The sequence below is a fragment of the Paramormyrops kingsleyae genome, chromosome 1 (assembly GCF_048594095.1).
Source record: "Paramormyrops kingsleyae isolate MSU_618 chromosome 1, PKINGS_0.4, whole genome shotgun sequence".
Classification (NCBI taxonomy): Eukaryota; Metazoa; Chordata; class Actinopteri; order Osteoglossiformes; family Mormyridae; genus Paramormyrops; species Paramormyrops kingsleyae.
The window spans coordinates 51110906-51134903 of NC_132797.1; the positions used below are offsets into that span (position 1 = coordinate 51110906).

Here is a 23998-nt window from a genome sequence, read left to right on the forward strand (position 1 = left end):
ATGAAGAGTATGTTCAAGTGGCTAAAGCCCTGACTCTGAGGTATCCCTTTTTGAAAGACAAAGAGGGCAATGGATATGTAAGTAGCTGGTTTACCTTTAATGTTTTACTCTTGGTTCTTGGTTCATGCAGATTACTATTATTATTATTTATTGTTTTTTTGTTTTTTAATAGCACACTTGGCACATGTCTCTGAAACGCAAGTTTAAATTTGAGCGGACACCTTTGGCTGACATTGAAGAAGTAAAAAGACTTAAACAGAAGTTTGGTCATTCAAAAAAGTCTCTGCAACCTGAAGAAAGTAGTTCAAGTAAACAAATTACAAGGCCTTTGGTGAGAGCATATGTTTATAATATTTTTACACTTTTTACCAGTGTATTGCTCTTACATTAAGTGACGAGATGCAACATTTTCATTATTCTCTTGCCTAGAAATGCATCAGGGATGCATCAAAATAAAAATTCTTGGCCAAAATCGAAACTTCTAGATGCACAGAAATTTCCTGCAGTGAAATTAAATTCTACCTGATTTGTTTTTGTCTATGCACAAGGAGATTACTGCTTTTGGAGAGGATGCTACATCAGTAGAGGGACATGTGAAAGTCCTGCAGGACCAGTATAGAAGGACACAGCCAGATACTCGCATTGTTGAAGAGCGAATGAGGAGGCCTCTCCTGGAGCCGACACCTTATCGTGGTGGAGGGGTTTGCGTGTTCCAATGATCCCAGGAGCTAAGTTGCCTGGGGCTTTATGCCCCTGGTAGGGTCACCCAAGGCAAACAGGTCCTGGGTGAGGAACCAGACGAAGTGCGGCTCAAAAGACCCCTCATGAAGAAAAACATAATGGATTCACGGTTTCCCTTGCCCGGACGCGGGTCACCGGGGCCCCCCCCTGGAGCCAGGCCTGGGGGTGGGGCTCGATGGCGAGCGCCTGGTGGCCAGGCCTACACCCATGGGGCCTGGTCGGGCACAGCCCGAACAAGGCACGTGGGTCCCCCTTCCAATGGGCTCACCACCTGTAGGAGGGGCCATAGGGGTCGGGTGCAATGTGAGTTGGGCAGTGGCCGAAGGCGGGGACCTTGGCGATCCGATCCTCGGCTACAGAAGCTAGCTCTAGGGACATGGAATGTCACCTCTCTGGTGGGGAAGGAGCCTGAGCTGGTGCGCGAGGCTGTGAAGTTCCGACTAGATGTAGTCGGGCTCACCTCGATGCACGGCCTGGGCTCTGGAACCAGTCTCCTCGAAGGGGGCTGGACCCTCTTCCACTCTGGAGTTGCTCACGGGGAGAGGCGCCGAGCTGGGGTGGGCATACTTATTGCCACCTGGCTGGGCGCCTGTACATTGGGGTTTACCGCGGTGGACGAGAGGGTAGCCTCCCTTCGCCTTCGGGTGGGGGGACGGGTCCTGACTGTTGTTTGCGCTTATGCGCCAAATGGCAGTTCAGAATACCCACCCTTTTTGGAGTCCTTGGAAGGGGTGTTGGAGAGCGCTCCTCCCGGGGACTCTCTCGTTCTGCTGGGGGACTTCAATGCTCACGTGGGCAATGACAGTGAGACCTGGAGGGGCGTGATTGGGAGGAACGGCCCCCCCGATCTGAACCCGAGTGGTGTTTTATTATTGGACTTCTGTGCCCGTCACGGATTGTCCATAATGAACACCATGTTCAAGCATAAGGGTGTCCATATGTGCACTTGGCACCAGGACACCCTAGGCCGCAGTTCGATGATCGACTTTGTGGTCGTGTCATCGGACTTGCGGCCACATGTATTGGACACTCGGGTGAGGAGAGGGGCGGAGCTGTCAACCGATCACCACCTGGTGGTGGGTTGGCTCCGCTGGTGGGGGAGGAAGCCGGTCAGACCTGGCAGACCCAAGCGTATAGTGCGGGTCTGCTGGGAACGTCTGGCGGAATCCCCTGTCAGGGGGAGTTTCAACTCCTACCTCCGGCAGAACTTCGCCCATGTCCCGGGGGAGGCGGGGGACATTGAGTCCGAATGGGTCATGTTCCGCGCCTCCATTGTCGAGGCGGCTGACCGGAGCTGTGGCCGTAAGGTGGTCGGTGCTTGTCGCGGCGGCAATCCCCGAACCCGCTGGTGGACACCGGCGGTGAGGGATGCCGTCAAGCTGAAGAAGGAGTCCTATCGGGCCTTTTTGGCCTGTGGGACTCTGGAAGCAGCTGAAGAGTACCGGCGGGCCAAGCGGAACGCGGCTTCGGCGGTTGCTGAGGCAAAAACTCGGGTATGGGAGGAGTTTGGCGAAGCCATGGAGAACGACTTCCGTACGGCTTCGAGGAGATTCTGGTCCACCATCCGGTGTCTCAGGGCGGGAAAGCGGTGCAGCATCAACACTATTTATGGTGGGGATGGTGCACTGCTGACCTCAGCTCGGGATGTTGTGGGTCGGTGGAAGGAATACTTCGAAGACCTCCTCAATCCCACCGACACGCCTTCCAATGAGGAAGCAGAGTCTGGGGACTTGGGGGTGGACTCGCCTATCTCTGGGGCAGAGGTCGCTGAGGTGGTTAAAAAGCTCCTCGGTGGCCGGGCCCCGGGGGTGGATGAGATCCGCCCAGAGTTCCTCAAGGCTCTGGATGTTGCGGGGCTGTCTTGGTTGACACGCATCTGCGGCATCGCGTGGACATCGGGGGCGGTGCCTCTGGATTGGCAGACCGGGGTGGTGGTCCCCCTCTTCAAGAAAGGGGACCGGAGGGTGTGTTCCAACTATAGGGGGATCACACTCCTCAGCCTCCCTGGTAAGGTCTATTCCGGGGTGCTGGAGAGGAGGGTCTGTCGGATAGTCGAACCTCGGATTCAGGAGGAGCAGTGTGGTTTTCGTCCTGGCCGTGGAACAGTGGACCAGCTCTATACTCTCCGCAGAATCCTTGAGGGTGCGTGGGAGTTTGCCCAACCAGTCTACATGTGCTTTGTGGACTTGGAGAAGGCATTCGACCGCGTCCCTCGGGGAGTCCTGTGGGGAGTTCTCCGGGAGTATGGGGTGCCGGGCTGCCTTATAAGGGCTGTTCAGTCCCTGTACAACCGGTGTCAGAGCTTGGTCCGCATTGCCGGCAAGTCGGACTCGTTCCTGGTGAGGGTTGGACTCCGCCAGGGCTGCCCTTTATCACTGATTCTGTTCATAACTTTTATGGACAGAATTTCTAGGCGCAGCCGGGGCGTTGAGAGTGTCCGGTTTGGTGACCTCAGGATTGGGTCTCTGCTTTTTGCAGATGATGTGGTTCTGTTGGCTTCATCAGACCGCGACCTTCGGCTCTCACTGGAGCAGTTCGCAGTCGAGTGTGAAGCGGCTGGAATGAAAATCAGCACCTCCAAATCCGAGACCATGGTCCTCAGCCGGAAAAGGGTGGAGTGCTCTCTGCGGGTCAGGGAGGAGGTCCTTCCCCAAGTGGAGGAGTTTAAGTATCTCGGGGTCTTGTTCACGAGTGAGGGAAGGATGGAGCGGGAGATCGACAGGTGGATCGGTGCGGCGTCAGCAGTGATGCGGGCTCTGCATCGGTCTGTCGTGGTGAAGAAGGAGCTGAGTCAAAAGGCAAAGCTCTCGATTTACCAATCGATCTACGTTCCTACCCTCACCTATGGTCACGAGCTTTGGGTAGTAACCGAAAGAACGAGATCGCGAGTGCAAGCGGCCGAAATGAGCTTTCTCCGCAGGGTGGCTGGGCTCTCCCTTAGAGATAGGGTGAGGAGCTCAGTCATTCGGGAGGGACTCAGAGTAGAGTCGCTGCTCCTCCGCATTGAGAGGAGCCAGATGAGGTGGCTCGGGCATCTGCTTAGGATGCCTCCTGGACGCCTCCCTGGTGAGGTGTTCCGGGCATGTCCCACTGGGAGGAGGCCCCGGGGAAGACCCAGGACACGCTGGAGGGACTATGTCTCTCGGCTGGCCTGGGAACGCCTCGGGATTCCCCCAGAGGAGCTGGAGGAAGTGGCTGGGGAGAGGGAAGTCTGGGTTTCCCTGCTGAGGCTACTGCCCCCGCGACCCGACCTCGGATAAGCGGAAGTTAATGGATGGATGGATGGACGAATGAGGAGGACATTTGCCTGGAGGCGACAGGAGATTGCTAGTGGTATGACTGTTGAAGATGCCGTCAACAAATATCCATTCTTGAAGAGTCTATCAGGGGTTAGTGTGCAAATTACAATTCTGAAATTACACATGTAGAATGCTAAAAAAAAAGTGTATAAGATCCTCTGATTTATTTATGCTTGTCTTTTTCAATTAACTGCAGCTTTATCAAGAAACTGGTTTCCTGCATAAATGTGTTCATCTGAACCGCCACTTTCAAGAAAATTTTGGATACATTGCATCCAGTGTGCTACGGCTTGCTCAAGGGAAATCCCCTTTAGCAAAGCCGCACAAAGAAGCTCGAGAAGAATCTCTCATTGAAGACCATCTTGGTAATTGACTCCTAAACCTTATTTAGCACTTTATTAAGCCTATCAAATTCTTGCCTTTGGATAGATTTTTACATATTTGTTTATCACATCTTATGTTCCAGGAATTGATTTTAAGGCAGCACTTCTCATGTTGCCAGCCTTGTTCAGAGAGAAACTTGAACATTTCATTGTGCTTGGAGAGGTGCGTATATAGTACTCTGTTTTGTATTTCTGTGCAATTTTTAAACTGTATTTATTGTGGCCATATACAAATGGGTGAATAATAATTATCTTAGTCTTTATGCATGTCAATTTTCTCTCCATCAGTTTAGTCAACTGCTGAGAACATTTCACTGATACAGAATTTGTTTTGTGCTTTGTCATTTAGAGTGAACCATCTTCACCATATCCAACTGTTCAAGTACAGGAGACCACTGACTGGAAAACTGTGATTACAAGAAGAGTCACTGCAGTCATCAAAGTTGATGGGATTGAGATCTGCCGGGTGAGCGGTGTGGATGAATGGGCTCTTGCAGCATTTTGTGCTTATTTTGTTTTCAATTTGACATATCCATCTCATTTGAAGAACACCCTGATGTTTCTTCAGCGGTATGTGTTGAAACTTACTGTGGATGGTGATAAGCCTCTACCCACCCCAGTTACCAGAATAATCAACCTCTTACAGTAACATCAGCAAAAATGCCCTGCCATGCCGTAAATGTTCTCGAAGAACATTCACAATCATCAAGTTAATCCAGCACATTGGTCTCATTCATGCACATGAGCCAAATTTTTCAATAACTTGTGGTCTTAATAACTGTCAGAGATCATTTACAAAGTATGTGTCCTTTAGATGTCATGTTTACCGAAAACATAAAAATGCGGTGTTACAACAGACCACTACTACTACTACGACTACGACAGCGACTACTGACCCTCTGCCTCTGCTTGAGGAAGTTGAGGAAGAATGTACTACTGATGTTGCTTTTTTACCCCCAAACATGAACGAGCTGTTGCAGCAATTTAGAGAAAACCTTTTTGCCTTCATTTTGAAATGCAGAGGAAAAAATCACCTGCCTCAGTCAGTCCAGCAAGAAATTTTGGATGATGTTAATTTCCTGTTTAGTTTTTTTTAGAGAGAACTATGACGAATTTCTTGCATATCATCTAGAAAAAAATGGCTTTGATCTTGCAGCATGTCCAGAACTTCAAGAAGTGCTACAGTCCCCAGATTTTTTTTCAGAGGCCTCAAGACTCCACACATGTTAAAAGAGTTTTGTAAAGAAAAATTTGAGATGACTGAACCTGTACAGTACACACTAAGAGACTCAAGTGGTAACAAGACTGGAAGTTACTCTTATGTTCCTATTTGTGAGGTATTAAGGAAATACTGTTCTCATGAGGACATTTGGGACCAAATACAAACTGAGCTGAATGTAGAAAAAGATGAGCTTGTTCTAAATGATTATCGAGATGGACTTCATTTCAAAAACCACAAATTCTTTACAGGTAACCCACAAGCCCTAAGATTACATTTTTATGAAGATGAGTTCGAAGTATGTAATCCACTGGGGTCTAAACGTAACAAGCACAAATTGTGGAAATGTGAGTACAAAGTATTGCTCTCAGTTAAAACATATTCATTTAGCTTTACTTGTCCGCTACTGCCATGTAAAACAATTTGAATTGGATGAAATTTTGAAGCCATTGATCGATGATCTTAAAAAGCTTTCATCAGAAGGAATTAATATTCTTGTTGATGGTTCGGAAAAAAATGTTTGCGCAGCTGTTGCAGTTATATCTGCTGATAACCTTTCCTCTCACTTAATAGGTGGATTCAGTATGTCTTTTAATGCTGGTAGAATTTGTAGGTACTGCATGGCCACACATGGTGACATTAAGAGATGCTTTAATGAATCTGACTTTGTTTTAAGAACTACAGATGTCCACAGATACCACTTAGAGTGTGTAAAGGAAAATCCAGACACCAAAACCATTTATGGTGTTACGGGAGGCTGTCCTTTTGACAAACTAGAGTACTTTAATATTACAACGTCTCTACCTCCGGATGTGATGCATGATTTTCTGGAAGGCGTAGTTCCTTTAGTGTTGCAGCTTGTTTTAAGTAAAGCTCACAGAGAGAAAATCATAACCATACAAGAGTTCAACGAAGAGCTGAGAAAACTTACTATTGGACAGAATGATAAGAAAAATAAGCCTGCTCCTCTTTCTGAAAAAATTCTAAAAAACTGCAGTATAGTAGGATCTGCCTCACAGAAATGGTGTTTATTTCGCCTGCTGCCCTTCTTGGTAGCACACAGAATTCCTGAGGGCTGTAGCTACTGGCATGTCTACTTACTTTGTCGTGAAATTTCTGACATTGTAATGGCACCAGTTGTAAAAAAAGAATGGCTTCCCACTCTTGATCTCTTAGTTTCTGAGTTTTTGTCATGTACAGTTAAAGAATTTGGTGATGTTCTCACTCCAAAATGTCATTATTTAATCCATTACTCTCGTTTGATGTTATGTTATGGGCCTTTGCGTTTTTTATGGTGTTTAAGGTTTGAAGGAAAACATCAATATTTCAAACAGGTTGCCAGCACGTGTAGAAATTTTGTTAACATTTCATCCACTTTAAATAAGCGACATCAACATAGACAATGTTGGGAATTGTCTTCTGTTAATATGTTGGGGGAATATGAGAGAGTTGCTGGATGTTGTGTGAACACACCATTTCAATCTTTGCCTTTGGCTCTACAGCATTCAGTGAAAGTGAATAAGAAATACAGCCATGTAAATTTTGAAAGCAAACAACTTCAACGAGTAACAGAAGTAGTGCTTAATGATGTCAAATACGGTGTTAAAGATGTGTTTTTTTACGTTGCTCCTATAGGTTGCTCCTATAGGTTTCACCTATAGTAATGTTTTTTCAGAGCATAACGTTAGACCTTCTTATGCGTTAACATTAGCCTAATAACAAACCACACAGGCTAAGTGGCGAACTAATTTTAGAAAGGCACAATTTATTCGTGATAAAATAAGAATGGAAACATAGGGAGTTCATCTCCTTGGAAAATTACCATGATCGATTTTACCTGCCCAAATAAGCCTGGCTTAAATAGAGTACTTAGCTTATCTTGCTAGTTAACGTAACTAACATTGACTGTACCGGCGTTCTGTCCAGTTGAGCTACTTTGTCGAGGTAATCTATGGTTAGAGCTATCGATTAGCACTACGGTAGATTACCTAGGCAAAGTAGCTCAACGACAGAACACTGGCCTCAGAAGGACAATGGTAAGTAATTCAACTTATAAAGACATGAGCTTGCATCAGTAGATGAAACACTTAAACGAATAAATGAAGGTTGCAAAATAACACATTTTCAACAGGCTAGACTTCTGCTGGCTACTCACATTTACCAACGCACGACAAACAGTACCATGACAGACAAACACAACGAACAGGTCACTCAATGAGAATGAATGACGCAACCGACTGGCTGCTGCTAGCGCCAAGGTGGTTAAAATGGTACGGTCCACATTAGGGGTGACTGAAATCGTTTTACATAAAATTTTCCTACAAGGTGAGGTTATCTTTTTTTTTGTTACAACAACAGAAAAATGTTAAGACCCCCCCCCCCCCAAACTGCTATTTTTCTCTCTTTTGGGGGGGGGGGGTCTGGGTCTTGATCAGGGGGTATAGTACCCCCCGTCTTTTCTGAAGTAAAAAAACCATCTTTTCTGAAGTAAAGCTGCGTGATACTTCCATAATATGGAGAACAGAGCTGAGATTACTACATAATCAATAATAAAGCCTATAAAATCACATCTTAGCATTCCAATTAATTCCAAAATAATTACAATAAAATCCCGTTACAGTGGACTCGCTTATAACGGAATATTGTCTATAACGGACGAGGTCCGCTGGTCCAGGTGTTATGCCGAAAAAGGCATCCCTGCCTTAGAATGCATGCTGGTGTTCCGACGAGTTGAGCTTTTAAGGGTTTTTTGGGGTCAGGGGTTTTTTAGGGGTTAGGGTTAGGGTTTTAGGTGTGTTTTGGGGGTTAGGGTTTTAGGGGGGTTTTGGGGGTTAGGGTTTTAGAGGTTTTTTGGGGGTTAGGGTTAGAATTTTACGGGTATTGATTAGCACTACGGTAGCCTTACTCGACAAAGTAGCTCAACTCCTTTCAGATCAGCGACCAATTGGTCATTTAGAGACAGGCATGCATTCAACGGCAGGGATGCCTTTTTCGCCATAACACCGGCCGTGCGCCTTTACGAACATGCAGGAAAAGCATCGGATATAGTGGACTCGCATATAACGGAATTTCGCTTACAATGGACAAACATCGGTCCCCAGGGCCGCTTTTTAGCTGTAGTTCTGTTCGGCTTTAACGGACATGCAGTCGATCCGCCTACAAGGCGTGTGGGCGTGCCGGTGATATCCAGCGCAGGTACATACGTAGTCGGGATTATTAATAGTCACGCATCTGGTCAGGTAAAGTTGGATTAATATGTACAATATAATAATCTATACCACAAGTGTGTCCGCTGGGGTGTGGTGTGAGTAAATGTTGTCGTGCAGTTGTGTTCTGGGCATACAGCAACTCTGGATATAACGGACTGTTTTGCCAGGTCACTTGAAGTCAGTTATAACGGTATTTTACTGTAAAATAAAAGGTCAAACATGAAATGCGATGACTGAAATTGGAAGAAAATCTGTTAAAATAATATAAACAGGAAGATATTTTTTATATTTTTAGTCACGGTCTACTTTGAAAGTTTATTAGTGAAAAGCAAAGACAAGATATGGTAATTTGTGCAGAACATTTCACACGGATGTGATTGAAAGTATTTACGGAGATCAAATAATATTATACAGTAACAATGAAACGTGAACTCAACCCAGCTGGTTCCCCTTTGGCTATGGGAATCGAACTAGCAACTTTCGCTTTATAAGGCAGCAGTATAAACCACTGCACCGCCGTACCACGGTAACTAAGCGCACTTGTAACATTTACATAACTTATGCATTTAGTCTGTCTGCAATTCATTGCCAAGCCAACTCGATCCCTGGCTGTGTGTATGGCCATAGTATTGCCTTTTTTAAGGATTACATCTTTGTATTTTTCATACAGCTCCATCAGCAGTGTTTGTTCTGCGGCGGAAAGAAAACCCGCTCTCGTTTTACAGGCTTTCCGACTCATTTGGTCGATCTATCGGTCATCCATTCATTTGGGCTTCTTAAATATCGCGGGTGTGCGCACTAAGTGAGACTATACAAGTCTGTCTTGATTGAGCCTTGATTATAGTTAAAGCTGAACTGCGTTCGTGGAACGACCTGAGGCTAAGTTTAGAGATGGAGCTATAGGTTGAGTCTGACTTTCTTTAGCTACTTTCATGGAATACCCCCCTTCAGTTTTGCGTGAGCAGGATATTTGCGTCTTGCTTTGTATTTTCTATTCATACTACTGGAAAATGTAAAACTAATTAAAAGTGCAAAATTAATATTCCCCTCGTTTTGTTTTACAATCCGAGCCCAATCTGAAAGGAATTACTGCCATGTTCAGGAAGATACTGCCGGTATATACTGTTGGAATATAAAACCAACCGCGGTTGTTCGGAAAACGTTTTTACCGAAACGTTATGATTTTACCTGCACAAAAGTGATACTTACCTCCGCAAAGCTTCCCATTTTCACCACATATCACCACAGCTTTCACCATGGGATCCCCCAGGGCTCGGGCTACGGCATCTGAGAGCGCCTGCCGGACAGTGGAGCTGGCGGAATAGGAGCGCACGGTTTATTTTTATTTATTTAATACAGTATTTCATCTGTTTACATGGTCGTGCTGTTTCCACAGACTCATCCAGACGTTCAAAATGTGCTGGGGGGGTATTCCAGAAAGCTTGGTTAACTTACCATTTGGTAAATCATAACCTCTGGGTTGATATACCCCAAACCCGCATACCATGAGTATTCGTGCATTCCATTTGCCTCGGATTCCGATTTTCGGAATCCGAGATTACGTCACATCCGGTAAAAACTCGGAAAAACCGAGTTGGATACGTTCCATTTGCCAAAGAAGTAGCAATACCATCGACCCATATGAAAAAGCAAGATTTTTTGCTTAGCCGGACAACTTGTCGGATTTAAGGTACCTCAGTTTAAATGGCCTTTATTTTCGTTCACTTACAATTAGCCCGAACTACCTTAAATCCGACAAATAATCCGACTAATCATGAAATCCAATTCTAGACCGGTTAATTGGTAGCCATTGTTAGCCATATCACTTGATAACACATTACGCGCGGTGCTTCACGTATAAAACTCCGTAGCAACACGTCCACAGATAAGTTGGATGGTATAGTGTGTGCGACCGATTTAATGAGCCAGAAATGAGAAGTAGTGCTTAAACAGGATAAAACTACAACTTTCCCTTCTGTTGATAAAGGGCGCAGCCATCTTCGATTCTGAACTCGGGATCCTCTGCGTTATCCGAGATCATTCTCGGATCTCCGAGAAACGGGAGCGCGCATGTCGTCACTTCCGGCTTTGAAACTCGGAATCCAACTCGGAATCCGAGTTCCCAGGGCAAATGGAACGCACCATATGTCGGTTCCAAAACACCTGAGAAGAGTAAGTTCAATCAACCTCCTATTGGTTACCCAGCGTTATTACACGGCTCTCTGGAATGCTTGATTCTGATTGGTCAGTTGAGACATTTGCAGGTTCGTTCTTTTCAAATAATAACCGCTCCAAAGTAATAACGCATAGTCGGTACTACTTGTATGTTTAAAATCCCTCCGCGCCAACAAAGATTACCGTTTAAAAATGTTAATTTAAAACAAATATGCCAATAAAATGTTTCAAATTCATATTCATGTCCAGGTTTTTTCCTTATGTGGCAAGTAGCCGTGTAATAAGCGGGATAATATACAGGTAGCCGGTAGTTATCGCGAAATAAGCCCCTTCAGTGTGATACAAGACCCTCCGCTTCGCGTCGGGTCCTGATCACACTGTCGGGGCTTATTTCTGCGATAACTACCGGCTGCCTGTACATTATCCCTTACTTAATGCGCGAGCACCATGCATACATATAGACGTTTTCACGAGTCCAAATGTAAAATCGAAGTGAAAAAAAGAGAGCGGCATACTTCACAGAGGCGGAGTTGGAAGTTTTAATGCACGCATAGGAAGAATTCAAGCCAATAATAATGAAAAAAAGCAATACAGCTGCATCGGCTAAAGAAAGAGAGTTGGCTTGGCAAAAAATAACGGACAGAGTAAATGCGTGTGTATTAAATTGCAAATTTGACATCGCCTCCCCTTTTATTATACTGCAAAATAATTAAACACCGCTTCCGCATCCTTTTGACTGTTAAATCACTATGAAAGCATTTACTTGTCCAGCCATTCATTTCTTTAGGTTAAAATAACAATGTGTATCGACTAGGAATATATGGCTTCTTATTTAATAAGGTGTAATCCTTCTGGAGCCAGAAGAACTTTGAGCCAAGTCAAAATGAAACACAAAAACATTCTGCAAAAAGGTAATATTTGATTACACGATCACTGAACTATTTATTAAACACGATTTAGTATCTTCTTTCTGTCATGTAGCTAATAGAAAAAAGGCTGAAGCCCGTCTAACTGGCGGGGGCCCACCACCACCTCCCCTCACCCCATCTGAGGGCAACCAGTGGTAACCAGCATTGTACTGTCCTGTAATGATTACCTAGTGGAAAAAAGTAATGAGTTTGATGATTTTAACAAGGCAAAAAATTTAGGATACAAAATCAAGTTACCTGCACATTGATACTATGAATAGATTTCCTATTAACATAGTCTCCCTCATTTATTGAAGGAGCTTTAATAGGAATGTAGGTGTCATCAATGCACCCAATTATGAATGAATGAATGCCTTTTATTGTCACTATACATGTATTACATGTATTCCAAATTACATTTGGAAACCCTGAAACAGAAAGTCATATATAGTATCAAGTGTGTGTGTGTGCAGGATGAATACATGTATAGATATAAATAGTATGACTACATATTAAATATGCATCATAGATTTTACTACAAAGGACAAACCTACCAGTCTGTGGATTTCCTCTTTAATAACACGCAGAGCTTTATGGACAGGGAACTGTACAAACGTGTGTAAGAAGCGTTAAGTACCAGACATACTGTACTGTGCGAACGGCTCTACACACAGTTGCCTTTCCCACATGCTCTGCGTCGCCCATATTGTACAAAAAATGCCCTGACGCAAAAAACCGAAGTGCTATGTACAGAATGTTTTCTGTGCTAAGCGCAGACCCGCGGTTTGGGTTTGTGACATTTGCAATATGCGGTTTCAAGAGATGTTAAGTAAATTAACGATTCTTTTGAAAACCGATAACGCTTTTTCAAATAATCATTAGGAAATGAAAAGATATCAATACGCGGTCTTATAACTCTCTCCCGGCGAAAAAAAACTTGTATAATTTGTGCCTCCATGTCCACAGGATCGTCATCAAAAGGGCACGCCATGCTCAGTAACCTTCTGCAACAAACTGACCCTGGAACATAACCTGCTCAGTAGCAGGTTATCTTCAGAGAGTAAGCTAGCTGCTATGGTTACGTACATACCCAGAAAGTTAACCTCCGTTTTTGGAACCGAAAGATGAGGTTATCCACTAACTTACCCTTAAACTTACCCGGGTATTTCACATAACCTGCTTTCTGGAATACCCCCCTGGTTGCTTATATGCATGCTTTTGTCTGAATTCTGTGTTCGCGAGATATGCCTAGTTATAGACCCTATAGGTGTATCTGTTTTTAAAAACTAATTTTCCACAAGAAAGTTGTAAAAGTAGTGCTGATGCTGCGATGTGTCAGTGAGTAAAGTTATTTATTCAATAAATTAACATTTTCCCTGTAAGATCAGGAAAAAATGAACCTGTAGCCTACATGAAAAAAGTCTTCTATGTATTTTCGTATGTTTAATTATTGATCATTTGCTTATCTTTTAGAATGATACAATGATGTGATTGGAGTATAATATATATATATATATATATATATATATATATATATATATATATATATATATATATATATATATATATATATATATATATATATATATATATATATATATTATATCCGATAACCAAGGCCTCTGTAAACACGAAGACAGCCACAACTTAAATCGCCCGAAAACCTCTTGCAGTAGCGGGACTCACCTGAGCGCATTGACGGGCGGATTAATCAGGGTGATCAGAGCCACCGAGTGCGAAGCGACCGTGTAGTGAGCCATGCTGCCGGAGATCTGCACTCCACCGACGGCACTGGACTTTAACCGTGTTTGACTTTGAACTGTTATGCACACAGTATGTAGATACAGCTAATCAAGTGATAAAGTTTAAGAGCTATCTTTGGACAAAGATCGTGTGTATAAACACGACCTGAAACTTACATTTTAATGTTAGATAACCACACTTTGACTCCAACCCGAACCTGTGGACAGCTTATCCAGTTTTGTGAAATTCAAGTTTAATTTCTTCTTATTTTATATTTCTTATATCCGGGAACATGGTATTTATTAGGCGTCACAAAGCCACGTGGGTTATGACGTATGAAATGATCGAGTGGGTGTATTTCAAATCAAATCAAAGTTTATTTATAGAGCACTTCTAAACAACCGAGGTTGACGAAAGTGCTGTACAAATTTACATCAATGAAAGAAAAACAATGAAAGACATAAAATACGAAACATAAAACAAAGAACAACAGACACAGATAAATCTGTGAATTGAAATTGAAAGCCATCGAGAAAAGATATGTCTCCGGGGACGATTTAAAATTTTCCAGAGTCGGGCCAGATCTAACATGCTATTCTAAAGTCTAGGGGCTGCCACCCTAAAGGCTCGGTCGTCTCTGGTCTTTAGCCTGGTCTTGGGTACTTTGAGCAGAAGCTGCTGAGACGACCTAAGTTCTCTGGCCGGAGTATAAAAGTGTAGCAGTTCAGTTACGAAATATGAAATGAGTGGGTGTGTTTGCAGGACACGTGGTTTCTGTCTGTATGTTTGTATTCAGCTTCCGCTTGTCACTGCAATGATACTTCTGCCGGTGGTGTCGGGTTCCTGTGCGTCTCTTCATGGGACCATGCGCTCCGTGTTGGGCTTAATCAGCGTAGTCGCCGCGGCTACTGTGTATCTGTATCTCCTGTCCTCCTTTCTCCCCCCGGGACCACGGCAGCCAGTCAGACGAGATGAAACGGGGGGCATTACTGGTGACACGGACAGCGACATGGAGGTCAAAGAATACAGGTGACTGTCTGTCAGATGTAATGTATATTAATTTGTGCTTCACATTAATATGACTAGTTACTTTTTAATAGTTACTTTAACTTAAACTAAACTAAAAACGCGTAGTGCACTTTTTTTTTTGTCAAAGTGTCATTTATAAGTAGATCTATGTATTTCTAACCTGTGTGGGTCTTACACAGGATGCTGACATTTACATACTTTACATAAACTGCACGCACAAATACTGTCTTCCCAACATAAGTTTATGTGTGTCAAACTGCATCCATCCAGGACTGACAAAGAAACTTCTACCAGTCTTCAAAATCTGCTGAATTTGTAGGCCTATAAGTTTTTTATTCTTCCGACTTTAACTGTATGATTTATAATATGCTGTAACTGGTATTAAGGTTAACTTCATTTGAATAACTTAAGGTATATCTCAAAAGACAACATAATGACTAAATGATGTTGATCATTCTGAACCCAACAGTTAATTGAGATGCCTCCATGCCTTAGATATTACTGCTTGAATTACTAATATGTAAGTGACCAATGACTACTGATGAGTCTATAAATAAGCACAATAACCCTATACCAGTAAGAGATTGTAGGAAATGTATGGATGGAAGGATGTATAAAACTTCAGAAAAAAAAATCAACCAATGACCAATACACTTACACCCTGTATTAAGTAAAAAAGGTTAAAAGCAGAGGAACCTCCCCCTGTGGAATTATATACGATGGGGCCAGATTCCTGAACTAAGCCAGGGTTACTCGTCCCGTCAGCAGGACAGCTGGGCCTTGCAAATGAGTGCAGTGTCTACATTTCTCAACAGATGTGCGGAAACTGGAGACAGTGGGGGGGGAGGGGGGGTTTGTAACCATAACGACCAATAACATAGAAGAGCCCCAAAGAGCCAGGGCCCAGAGGGCAAACAGCCTGACCCCAACCCCAAGACTAAAAAATGAAAACACCAGGAGCGAGGAGCAAGCACCCAAATTGCCAGCAGGCCAGCAAACATTGACACTTAAGATAACTATTTAGTCACAAGACACTTTAAGACGTTAAGTACATCTTTAAAAACCTGGTTTCATTATTTTTTCCAGACTAAAATTAGTATTGCAGGATCTGTATCAGAGTGACTTACTGCGGTCTTCTATGATAGACGGGCTCCTCATACTTTCTTGGGGAAACATTTCAATTGTCATTTATGGTTTAAGACTTTCAAATTTATTTATTCAAAATGTAAACTTTGAAAATATATTTACTTTCTTTCAGTACCTTTAAGTACCTTGTTCAGAATAATGGGATTTGTCTCCAAATCAGCTCATTTAAGGCTTTTTAGCTGGTAGCTTAGCTGGAATGAAGGCAAGCATAAAAGTGTTTGAATTTCTATGCTGCACTGACCAATAGCAGAAGACTGTCTGGCCCTCTGATGAATTGGGGATTGCTTTGTGGCCCTCAAAGAAATGGGGAAGGATTGTCTGACCCACTGACCAATGGGATATGGTATTAGGCTGAACTCACTTTAAGAGAGACTCATGTGACTTTCTTGTACCCTGAAATAAGATAGCTAATGTTTCAGCAGTTTCATCCATTTTATCAGACATTTGATATTTCCCACGTCTGTAGGGTGGGAGGTAAAGTCCCATCTATTTCTGTTCTGATCACACTATTTCTGTCTTGAGCCCAAGGCGTTGCCTGAATCCTGTGGCAGCTGATGACGTTTACACCACATGCCACTCAGCGCCCCCTGCTGCCAGAAGCAGCCACACAGACATCTCTGTTTACTGACTCCATCTGCCTTCACTGACTTTATGTCTGTTTCCTAACTGCACATCTGTGATTGCTGGCTGTGTGTCTGTGTTTGTGTTGCAGACTTAAATTTCCCTCAGATCTTGATGACCTCCGAGAGCTGGCCGACACCCTACAGTTCTACAAGCAGGAGCACATCACCTACGTCATGCTGCTCTTTTGCAGCGCCTATCTGTACAAACAGTCCTTTGCCATACCTGGATCTTCCTTATTGGTGAGCATGCACACACACACACCCCAGGCATACACTTTCACACATCTGCTCAGTACATGAGTGTTAAAGAAGACCCCCCCTCCCACAGAATGTCTTTGCCCAGTGTGCAAAATACCCGTCAATATTCGGGGGGATCCTATTGTTGCACAATACCAATCTTGAGATCCCCTTTTGAAAATTTTGCTTTTGAGGCTTTCAGGGGGTCTCATGGGTTAATTGGGGGTGTCAGACCCCCCCATATTTCACACACTGTCTTTGCCCCTTGTCTGGTTGGAGGCTCCTTTACACACATTAAGCCACTAAGTCGGCTTCCACTGCTTTATGCAGAGCTGCCACAGTATTCTACTGGCTGTCTCTGCTGCTGCTATGTCTCCTCCTCTCCAGAACATGTTGGCGGGGGCTCTCTTTGGGCCCTGGGAGGGCCTGCTTCTGGCCTGCCTGCTAGCCACAGTTGGGTCCACCAACTGCTACTTCCTATCCCATGCATTCGGGAAGCAACACGTAGTGCGGCTCTTCCCTGAGAAGGTGACCATGTTACAGAGGAAGGTGAGATGTCCTGCATGAGAGCCACACTCTTTGTGGCTCTGGTTGTTCGTGTGAGATAGCCTTACTCTCGATAGCTGGTATTTGTGATGGTCATATTTGCTTTGCTCAGATTCAGGTGTATGTAAGGTACAGGGACCTTCTTCTACTGTATCGTTTTGGGATGCCGACCTCCAACTTGAGTATGTGTCATTGACTTTCTAAACTGTCATTTTCCTTCTCTGTACTACCCTCACTCCGTTATTCCATTCCCCTCTCTCTCATTCTCCATACGTCTTTGTCTCTCCTTCCTCTCTCACCCATCCTCCCTCAGGTTGAGGAGAACAGGAGCAGTCTCTTCTTCTTCCTGCTCTTCCTGCGCTTCTTCCCCATGACACCTAATTGGTTCCTGAATGTTACATCCCCCATCCTCAGTGTGCCTGTGCCTCTCTTCTTCTTCTCCGTTCTCATCGGTCAGCGCCTCCAGACACCTGCATACGTTCTGCTAGCTGCACTGAAGCCTCTGTCATCTGTTAAATGTGTCAACTTTATGTTCTTACCCCAGGTCTTATCCCCTACAACTTCATCTGTGTGCGCACGGGGGCCATGCTGTCTGAGATCTCCTCACTGAATGACATTTTCTCCTGGGAGACACTACTGCAGCTGCTGGCCATCGCCTGTGCAGCGCTGCTCCCAGGAGCACTGCTTCGCCACTATAGCCGCCATGCCCACCTTAAGCTGGATACACTGGAGCTGAACGGACACCCTCCTGACAAGAAGGCCAGATAGCTGGTCCTGCCTATTCCTAAAGCACTGCTGCCTCCTTGTGGGCAGTAGAAAAAAAACTCAACCAAATAAGTCTTAAATTCGTGAAGCCTATGTAGAATAAACATTGGATGGCAGATATTATTGGAATTTGCAGCTTGAGTAGAGACTAGTTTTTTAAATATTTTTGATTTTTTAAATTGTTTTTAAGGTATTTGTGTGATTTGAAATAGGGTTAATCTGGGTTATTATTTATCTCAAACACTGGGACATCATGGGAGCCCAGGTTTGACTCAACCTAGGCCTGTACTCTGGAGAATGAGCATCTGCCTGTCTAATAAACGTACTTTTAGCTTTCTGCAGTAAAAGCTGCGCATGGTATGGGGCATGATCGCATGCTCTGTCTAGGTCTCCAGTTAACCCTTCATGTTTTTGAGCTTAATTTTTATTAAAGAAACATGTTAAAAGCCATTAGGTTATAAAGTTAATGTATGAGCTCAAATGTGGTTGGGCCCTGAAAATCTTATCCTGCTGGTTGTGCAGGAGAGCAATTACAAACACAGCTATGGAATCACTGAAGCAGGCATCTGTGTGAGAAGCTCCCAGGCATCACTGGAGGAGGAGCTGCTCTGCTGGACCATCACAAATCGAAGTGTTCTCCTCAAGGTGATGCCATAAAACACATGGCACCTGAAAGCTGTCCAGCTTGCATTAGCCTATGCAAAGCTTGCAGTTTCTTCCTTCCTGGCAGTGAAACTTTGACCTTACAGGTTTTCTAGAAAGGGAAAAAATAAGGAAATGTCTAGATTTGCTAAACTGTAAGGGGGGGGGGGGATCAAGTATTTATGGGAAGACTGTTGTACCACACTCAATTCAGTCCATTCTTAGAGTGTCTGATATCAGCTGCACTGAGAATGATGCATGACTTTTGTCTGGACAGGGATCATAATTTGAGAGACAAATAAAATTCTTAACCCTAGAACTGGATCACAGACCTCAGCATGTCCCCCATGCCCCAGTCTCTAGACTGGGGCATGGGGGACAGGAATCCCCAGTGATTTGTTTAGCTTGGATGTTTAAACCACCCTGCTGTCAGTTTGAGGGCTGAGACTAAGTCCCAGGTGTCTTAATATCCAAGCAAGGCTCCTGATGAGAACTACAACGTCTGTTAAAAGGCACATGTCCACTCTTGGAAGTGTGGGCCATAAGCAGAAAAAAAGGATAAGCTGATCCTGCTCTGAGAAGACATACAGGCCTGTGTGTGGGTGCCGTTTATTACATGAATACTGCATAACTAAAAATGACACGGATGATGCTTGACCAAGCATTGTACACCAACTTGAATACAATTAAAAATTGGAAGACATTACAAATGCATCAAATTAACAGTAAAAATATCACGAAACTGCTCTGAACACCCGCACTTTCACCCCCTCCCACCCTATCCTGGTCCCCCTTGTATGTCCAGGTTGGAATGGAAACGGCACTCTCAGTAATGACCTAGAGAGGAAAGTGAGGCATCAGGAGAGCAACAATGGAGCACATAAACATTTAGGGTGGGACGTGGCTCTGCTGTACTCACGAGGCGAGTAGGAGCGTGACCGGGAGCGGGACCTGTATGCCCCTCTGTAGTATGGCGACGGGGACCTGCGTCTGAAAACAAAGACCCCATTCAACTGTGTGTCAGCCACTGTGCCACCGACATTCACTATGGCACTTTCTACCCACCTGTAGGACCGGTAGTACTCGCGGTCATCATAACGGTCATAGCCACGTTCATAGCCTCTTTCATAGCCACGGTCGTAGTAATCTCTGGAGCGCCGGGCAAAGCTGGGACCTCCACTGCACAGAGCACACAGAAGGTGATGCTGCAGCTGGTGGCCCCCACCCTCAGAAAGTGACCTGCTCCAGACAGATATACTCACTATGTGGGCCGGCCCATGTAAATCCCTGGTGTGGGGGTGTGCGGCCGTTTTGTGATTGAAAAATCCACTCGTATGCGGCGGCCGTCAAGCTCCATGCCATTGGCTTGCTCCTTTGCCTGAGAGCAGAGGCACAGCTTAGTGCATCCAAACCTACAGGGGCCATGCTTCAGTGCTGCTCCCCAGGCACACCAACCTCTTTGGAATCCTCTCTGTTCTCAAAGTAGACAAAAGCAAAGCCGCGCGACCTCCGGGACTGCTGATCGTACACAATGGTGACATCCGTTAGGGGGCCATATTTGGAGAAGACCTCCCTCAGGTCCCGCTCCGTGGTGTAAAGGCTGAGACCAAACACCCCAAGGCAGCAGTTAGGGTCCGGGTTTGCCTGTGGGGGGGTGGGGCTATCTTTCATAATGTGATCAACACTATAAGCTTCAATATGAACATACGGGTTCTTGAAGAGTCGACTAGGTATAAGTGTGGATAGGCTGAGCTTCCAAGGAATGCCCAGGTAAAAGTGTAAGCAGTACTGGAGCAGGAGTTACACAACTTCTTTATGGTTTTAACCATGAAGCCCTGTGGGCGGGCAGGCGGGCGGGCAGGCAGGTGGGTGGGTGGGTGGTTGGGTTGGAGAAGGTTGTACCCTGCTGCCAATGTGGCGCCGCCGGTTTGACATGGGTGAGCGGCTGTGGCTCCTCTCCCGGCGGTACTCAGCGCTGTAGGAGCGGCTCCGCGACCGCCGGTGGTGGGACCGTGACCGTGAATAACGACGGCGGGAACCTCTGTGTGACCTTGACCTGCAGGACACATCCACAAACAAACCCACCCATAACTTAAAGTAGTATTATTTCCCAACCGAGTCAATCCACATTTTTGCTCCCTTCCAGCTCTCAGCCAATCAAGAACACCGAATACCTGGTACAGGTGCATTGGGAGCTGAGAGGGAGCAAAACTGTGGATTGCCTGGGCATTCTCAAGGACTGATTTGGAAAACACCAACTTAAAGCATCAACTAAACATCACCTCCAGAAGGCATTCAATCATCCACACACACACACTCACCGAGATTTTGATCTTGAGCGAGAGCGAGACTGAGACTTGGATCTGGACTGTTGCGAGCCCTCCTTAGAATGGACAGGAGACTGGGCTGGGGAGTTACTGGCAGACTGAGCAGAATGAGCAGAATGGACAGAACCCTGAGGGCTGACACTCCTTGAGGGCGAGTGGGACTCCTAAATCAACAAAACAGCCTGAGTCACCAACACTCCAGCAAGACAAGCTTGTATAAATGCTAAGCTGATTCATTCAAGCATGATGATAGAAATAACAACCAGTATGACCCTAAAATCTAAATCAATTGTGGCAGCAGCAAAGTAAAACTATGAAGAGTGGTGCTGCACATGCTGATTTTTTAGAACAGGAACTTGAGCTCAGCAAGCCACCTTATGGTACTTTTGAGTGCAACCACCAGCTCTTATACACTTTTGCACTTTTTGTACACATACCCACACATACAAGTAAATATATTTCAGTGTTTCCATTGGTAACATTTCTCTGTGGCGGGCTGCCACACCAAAAAAAAAAAAAAATCTATCCAACCAATCAATCATCTACGGCAAGGCCTTATTGACACTCTTGGGAAGTCTGATTCCTACCCCTGCCCCAGTGCATGCATCATGGAATTCAGTAGGTTAACGGCACTAATAGACTATATTACGTTGTCATTTAGCAGATGGTCTTATAAAACTCTAATAAAATGTGCTTGTTTAGATATTTTCCAGGGAAAAAAACAAGGCAAGGTAGGTAAAGTATCGATTAAACAGTTCTGCCATTTGGTTAGGTGGGGGTGACGACGCATCTCTCTCATCACCTTCTTATACCCCATACACACACACACACACAATATGGCCTGCTTAAATATCGCTATTTCACGGAGAGGTTCTGTGGGAATGGGAGCAGAATGGTAAAGCCTACACATTATTCTATCCTCTGGCGATGGAAAAATTGTTGAGCACTTAATTTGGCAAGCGTTACAGGCACCGATGCACCAATCGATCGGCCAGCAATTGGAATGGGCTGATTTTCAGCCTGATCGGTGATCGGCTGATCAGTCTCACGTATTTCTAATTACGAACCGATCATGCGCATACGCATTAAATCATATGTGCAGTCACGCGCACTTTCAGACACGCAAAAATGTCCGTAATTTGGAAATTCTTCAGTGTGAGCAGATCCAAAATTCGCTATCTGCAGAAAATGTAAGGACCAGGTACACCGTGGGGGAACCAGTACAAAGACATTTAATACAACAAATTTAAATACACTTGACTTGACTTGACTATCTTTCGTTGGTATAAGCAGTAAAAAGATCAAAGAAATTATAAGGAAAATTACAGAATTCATGGCACTGGATGAGGTGTCTTGTTACATATTTTTCTTTTACTTGCTGCACCTATTATAATTTTAAAAGAATATATTAATGTTTAGTTGTAGTTGGGGTTTTATTTATTTGAATTTGTAAAGTTTAATAAGAGTTTATGATGAAAATAAAGGTAAAGAAAATGTTTTGCGTATATATTTTCTGTTCTCAGGGCAAAAATCGGTATCAGAAAAATCGGTATCGGCTGATCGCACATACCAAAAAATCGGTAATCGGGCCAAGAAAATTGCAATCGGTGCATCCATAGTTACAAGCAGTTATAACTGTCACGAAAAAATAACTAGCCTATATTAATTCACAGTTATGATATTAAGTGTTTGTTTAGCTCCATAGACAGATGAAACATGCCATCACTAAACAATACACATCCCTCATCATACTGCCCCCACACCTAACCTAAGAAACACTTGACAAAAACCTGAAAAACCATACTGCATGAGAACTCTGACCTGTATAAATATTCTACTGTATGTATAAAGGTCATTGACAATCGGAGATAAATTCCCCGTGTGAGAGAATTTCAGAATAAATCTGATCCAGATTAAACGTCTGGATGGAATCCACGCTTGTCACGTGGTCTAAATGTTTACTAATGTTTACGTCATCGATGCCGCGGCACATGCTCACAACAGGCCACAGCACATTTTACAAAAACGCTCGCATGACACCAACACGGGAAACAGCGAGCACAGCATATCAAAACGCGAGCTGGAGCCACTGCATATCCGCTCGCCTACCGTTCTGTGCTAATACTAAGATGTGGCGGCTGCTCCAGGCGCAGTACAAATGCTTATTAAAATGTGTTTCATATAATGCCATGAATCCCGTCTCATAATATTTAAAGAGTTTTCGTCAGACATAAAGGAAGGCTAATTCCCACTGCATACAAGTAAGAATTTTAAAACATTTTTGATTAAAAGGAAAATAACCAAATACGGCAATCTATCAAAGCATAGAACTAGAATACCGCGTCTAGGCGACGGATATCTGGCCTATGAAAGCGAGGGACGTATCTCACAGTGTCTCTGACAAAAACATAATATAAACACAAAGTGCTTCATGAAATCGCTTCCAAAAGCTTCCATCTTACGCACTCGTTCGACAAAATCCTTCTCAGCGTCGCTCATGTCTTCTTTATTGGGATTTATTTAATTAAACGAAAGCACAATGGCTGACTAATTCCTTTCCCTTGGATAAGCTACATCCACATTACCGGAAATGACGACACAAAGACTAACCCTGCTACAGTACCGCGACGATAGCAAGAGTAATGAATCTGAATGCAGATACGGGTACGACAATATTTAGAGTGTTCCTGGTGGTCTGCTTGTGCATATATATGTATGCATATATATATGTGTATGTGTATGTGTGTGTGTGTATATATATATATATATATATATTTTTTTTTTTCCGCTGGTATTAACGTATTTAATTCCAGGAGCAGATACTGACACAAGCATATTCCCATGTCATAATAGTACCACTGGTTTCTTTGTGTGTATACTGTTTGTGTGTGTCCCTGGATTTTATCTTTCAGATACAGCAACTGGTGTGATGATAGTGTCCAGCAGTAAGATGCAGAAGCTGTCCTTTTATTACTCTTTCTTTTTTGTTCTACTGTTTATGTATAT

At 44.2% G+C, this 23998-nt stretch overlaps 3 protein-coding genes and 1 long non-coding RNA gene across 4 annotated transcripts in view; 2 read left to right on the forward strand and 2 right to left on the reverse strand.

Moving 5' to 3' along the window:
- Positions 1 to 13986, reverse strand: part of LOC111841633 (enoyl-CoA, hydratase/3-hydroxyacyl CoA dehydrogenase) — a 76163-nt gene extending 62177 nt beyond the window's left edge. The window contains exons 1-3 of the mRNA XM_072716400.1: positions 13854 to 13986; positions 13621 to 13753; positions 10061 to 10164 (exon numbers count right to left, since the gene is read on the reverse strand). Coding sequence (XP_072572501.1) covers positions 10061 to 10164; positions 13621 to 13694 — 178 coding nt within the window. The 5' untranslated portion in view covers positions 13695 to 13753; positions 13854 to 13986. The remainder of the gene's footprint in view (positions 1 to 10060; positions 10165 to 13620; positions 13754 to 13853) is intronic.
- On the forward strand, positions 3618 to 4586 carry LOC140592624 (uncharacterized). Its single transcript, XR_011992985.1, has 3 exons — positions 3618 to 4130; positions 4237 to 4405; positions 4507 to 4586. It is a non-coding gene; the product is annotated as an uncharacterized lncRNA (long non-coding RNA).
- A 291-nt stretch (positions 13987 to 14277) lies between the features above and the next one.
- On the forward strand, positions 14278 to 18473 carry LOC111845380 (transmembrane protein 41A-B-like). Its single transcript, XM_023814769.2, has 5 exons — positions 14278 to 14706; positions 16565 to 16715; positions 17100 to 17261; positions 17572 to 17710; positions 17803 to 18473. Exons 1-5 carry the CDS (start codon positions 14420 to 14422, stop codon positions 18024 to 18026), a joined length of 963 nt encoding a protein of 320 aa, XP_023670537.2. The 5' UTR covers positions 14278 to 14419; the 3' UTR covers positions 18027 to 18473.
- Positions 18474 to 19240: 767 nt separating this feature from the next.
- On the reverse strand, positions 19241 to 23607 carry LOC111845381 (transformer-2 protein homolog beta-like). The gene is made up of 8 exons (XM_023814770.2): positions 23459 to 23607; positions 20987 to 21156; positions 20568 to 20721; positions 20121 to 20309; positions 19928 to 20043; positions 19731 to 19844; positions 19585 to 19655; positions 19241 to 19502 (listed from the first exon to the last, which is right to left on the reverse strand). The coding sequence occupies exons 1-8, from the start codon at positions 23489 to 23491 to the stop codon at positions 19492 to 19494; spliced, it is 858 nt and encodes a 285-aa protein (XP_023670538.1). The 5' UTR covers positions 23492 to 23607; the 3' UTR covers positions 19241 to 19491.
- Positions 23608 to 23998: the final 391 nt, after the last annotated feature.

Excerpts from the sequence above, each read along its gene's own strand:
- LOC111845380 (XM_023814769.2), top strand. The coding sequence starts at position 14,420 with ATGAGTGGGTGTGTTTGCAGGACACGTGGTTTCTGTCTGTATGTTTGT. Across the intron at positions 17,262-17,571 it reads TGACCATGTTACAGAGGAAG|GTTGAGGAGAACAGGAGCAG; the intron begins GTGAGATGTCCT and ends ATCCTCCCTCAG. Across the intron at positions 17,711-17,802 it reads CTTCTTCTCCGTTCTCATCG|GTCTTATCCCCTACAACTTC; the intron begins GTCAGCGCCTCC and ends TTCTTACCCCAG.
- LOC111845381 (XM_023814770.2), bottom strand. The coding sequence starts at position 23,491 with ATGAGCGACGCTGAGAAGGATTTTGTCGAACGA. Across the intron at positions 20,044-20,120 it reads ACAGAGAGGATTCCAAAGAG|GCAAAGGAGCAAGCCAATGG; the intron begins GTTGGTGTGCCT and ends CTCTGCTCTCAG. Across the intron at positions 19,845-19,927 it reads TACATGGGCCGGCCCACATA|TGGAGGTCCCAGCTTTGCCC; the intron begins GTGAGTATATCT and ends TGCTCTGTGCAG.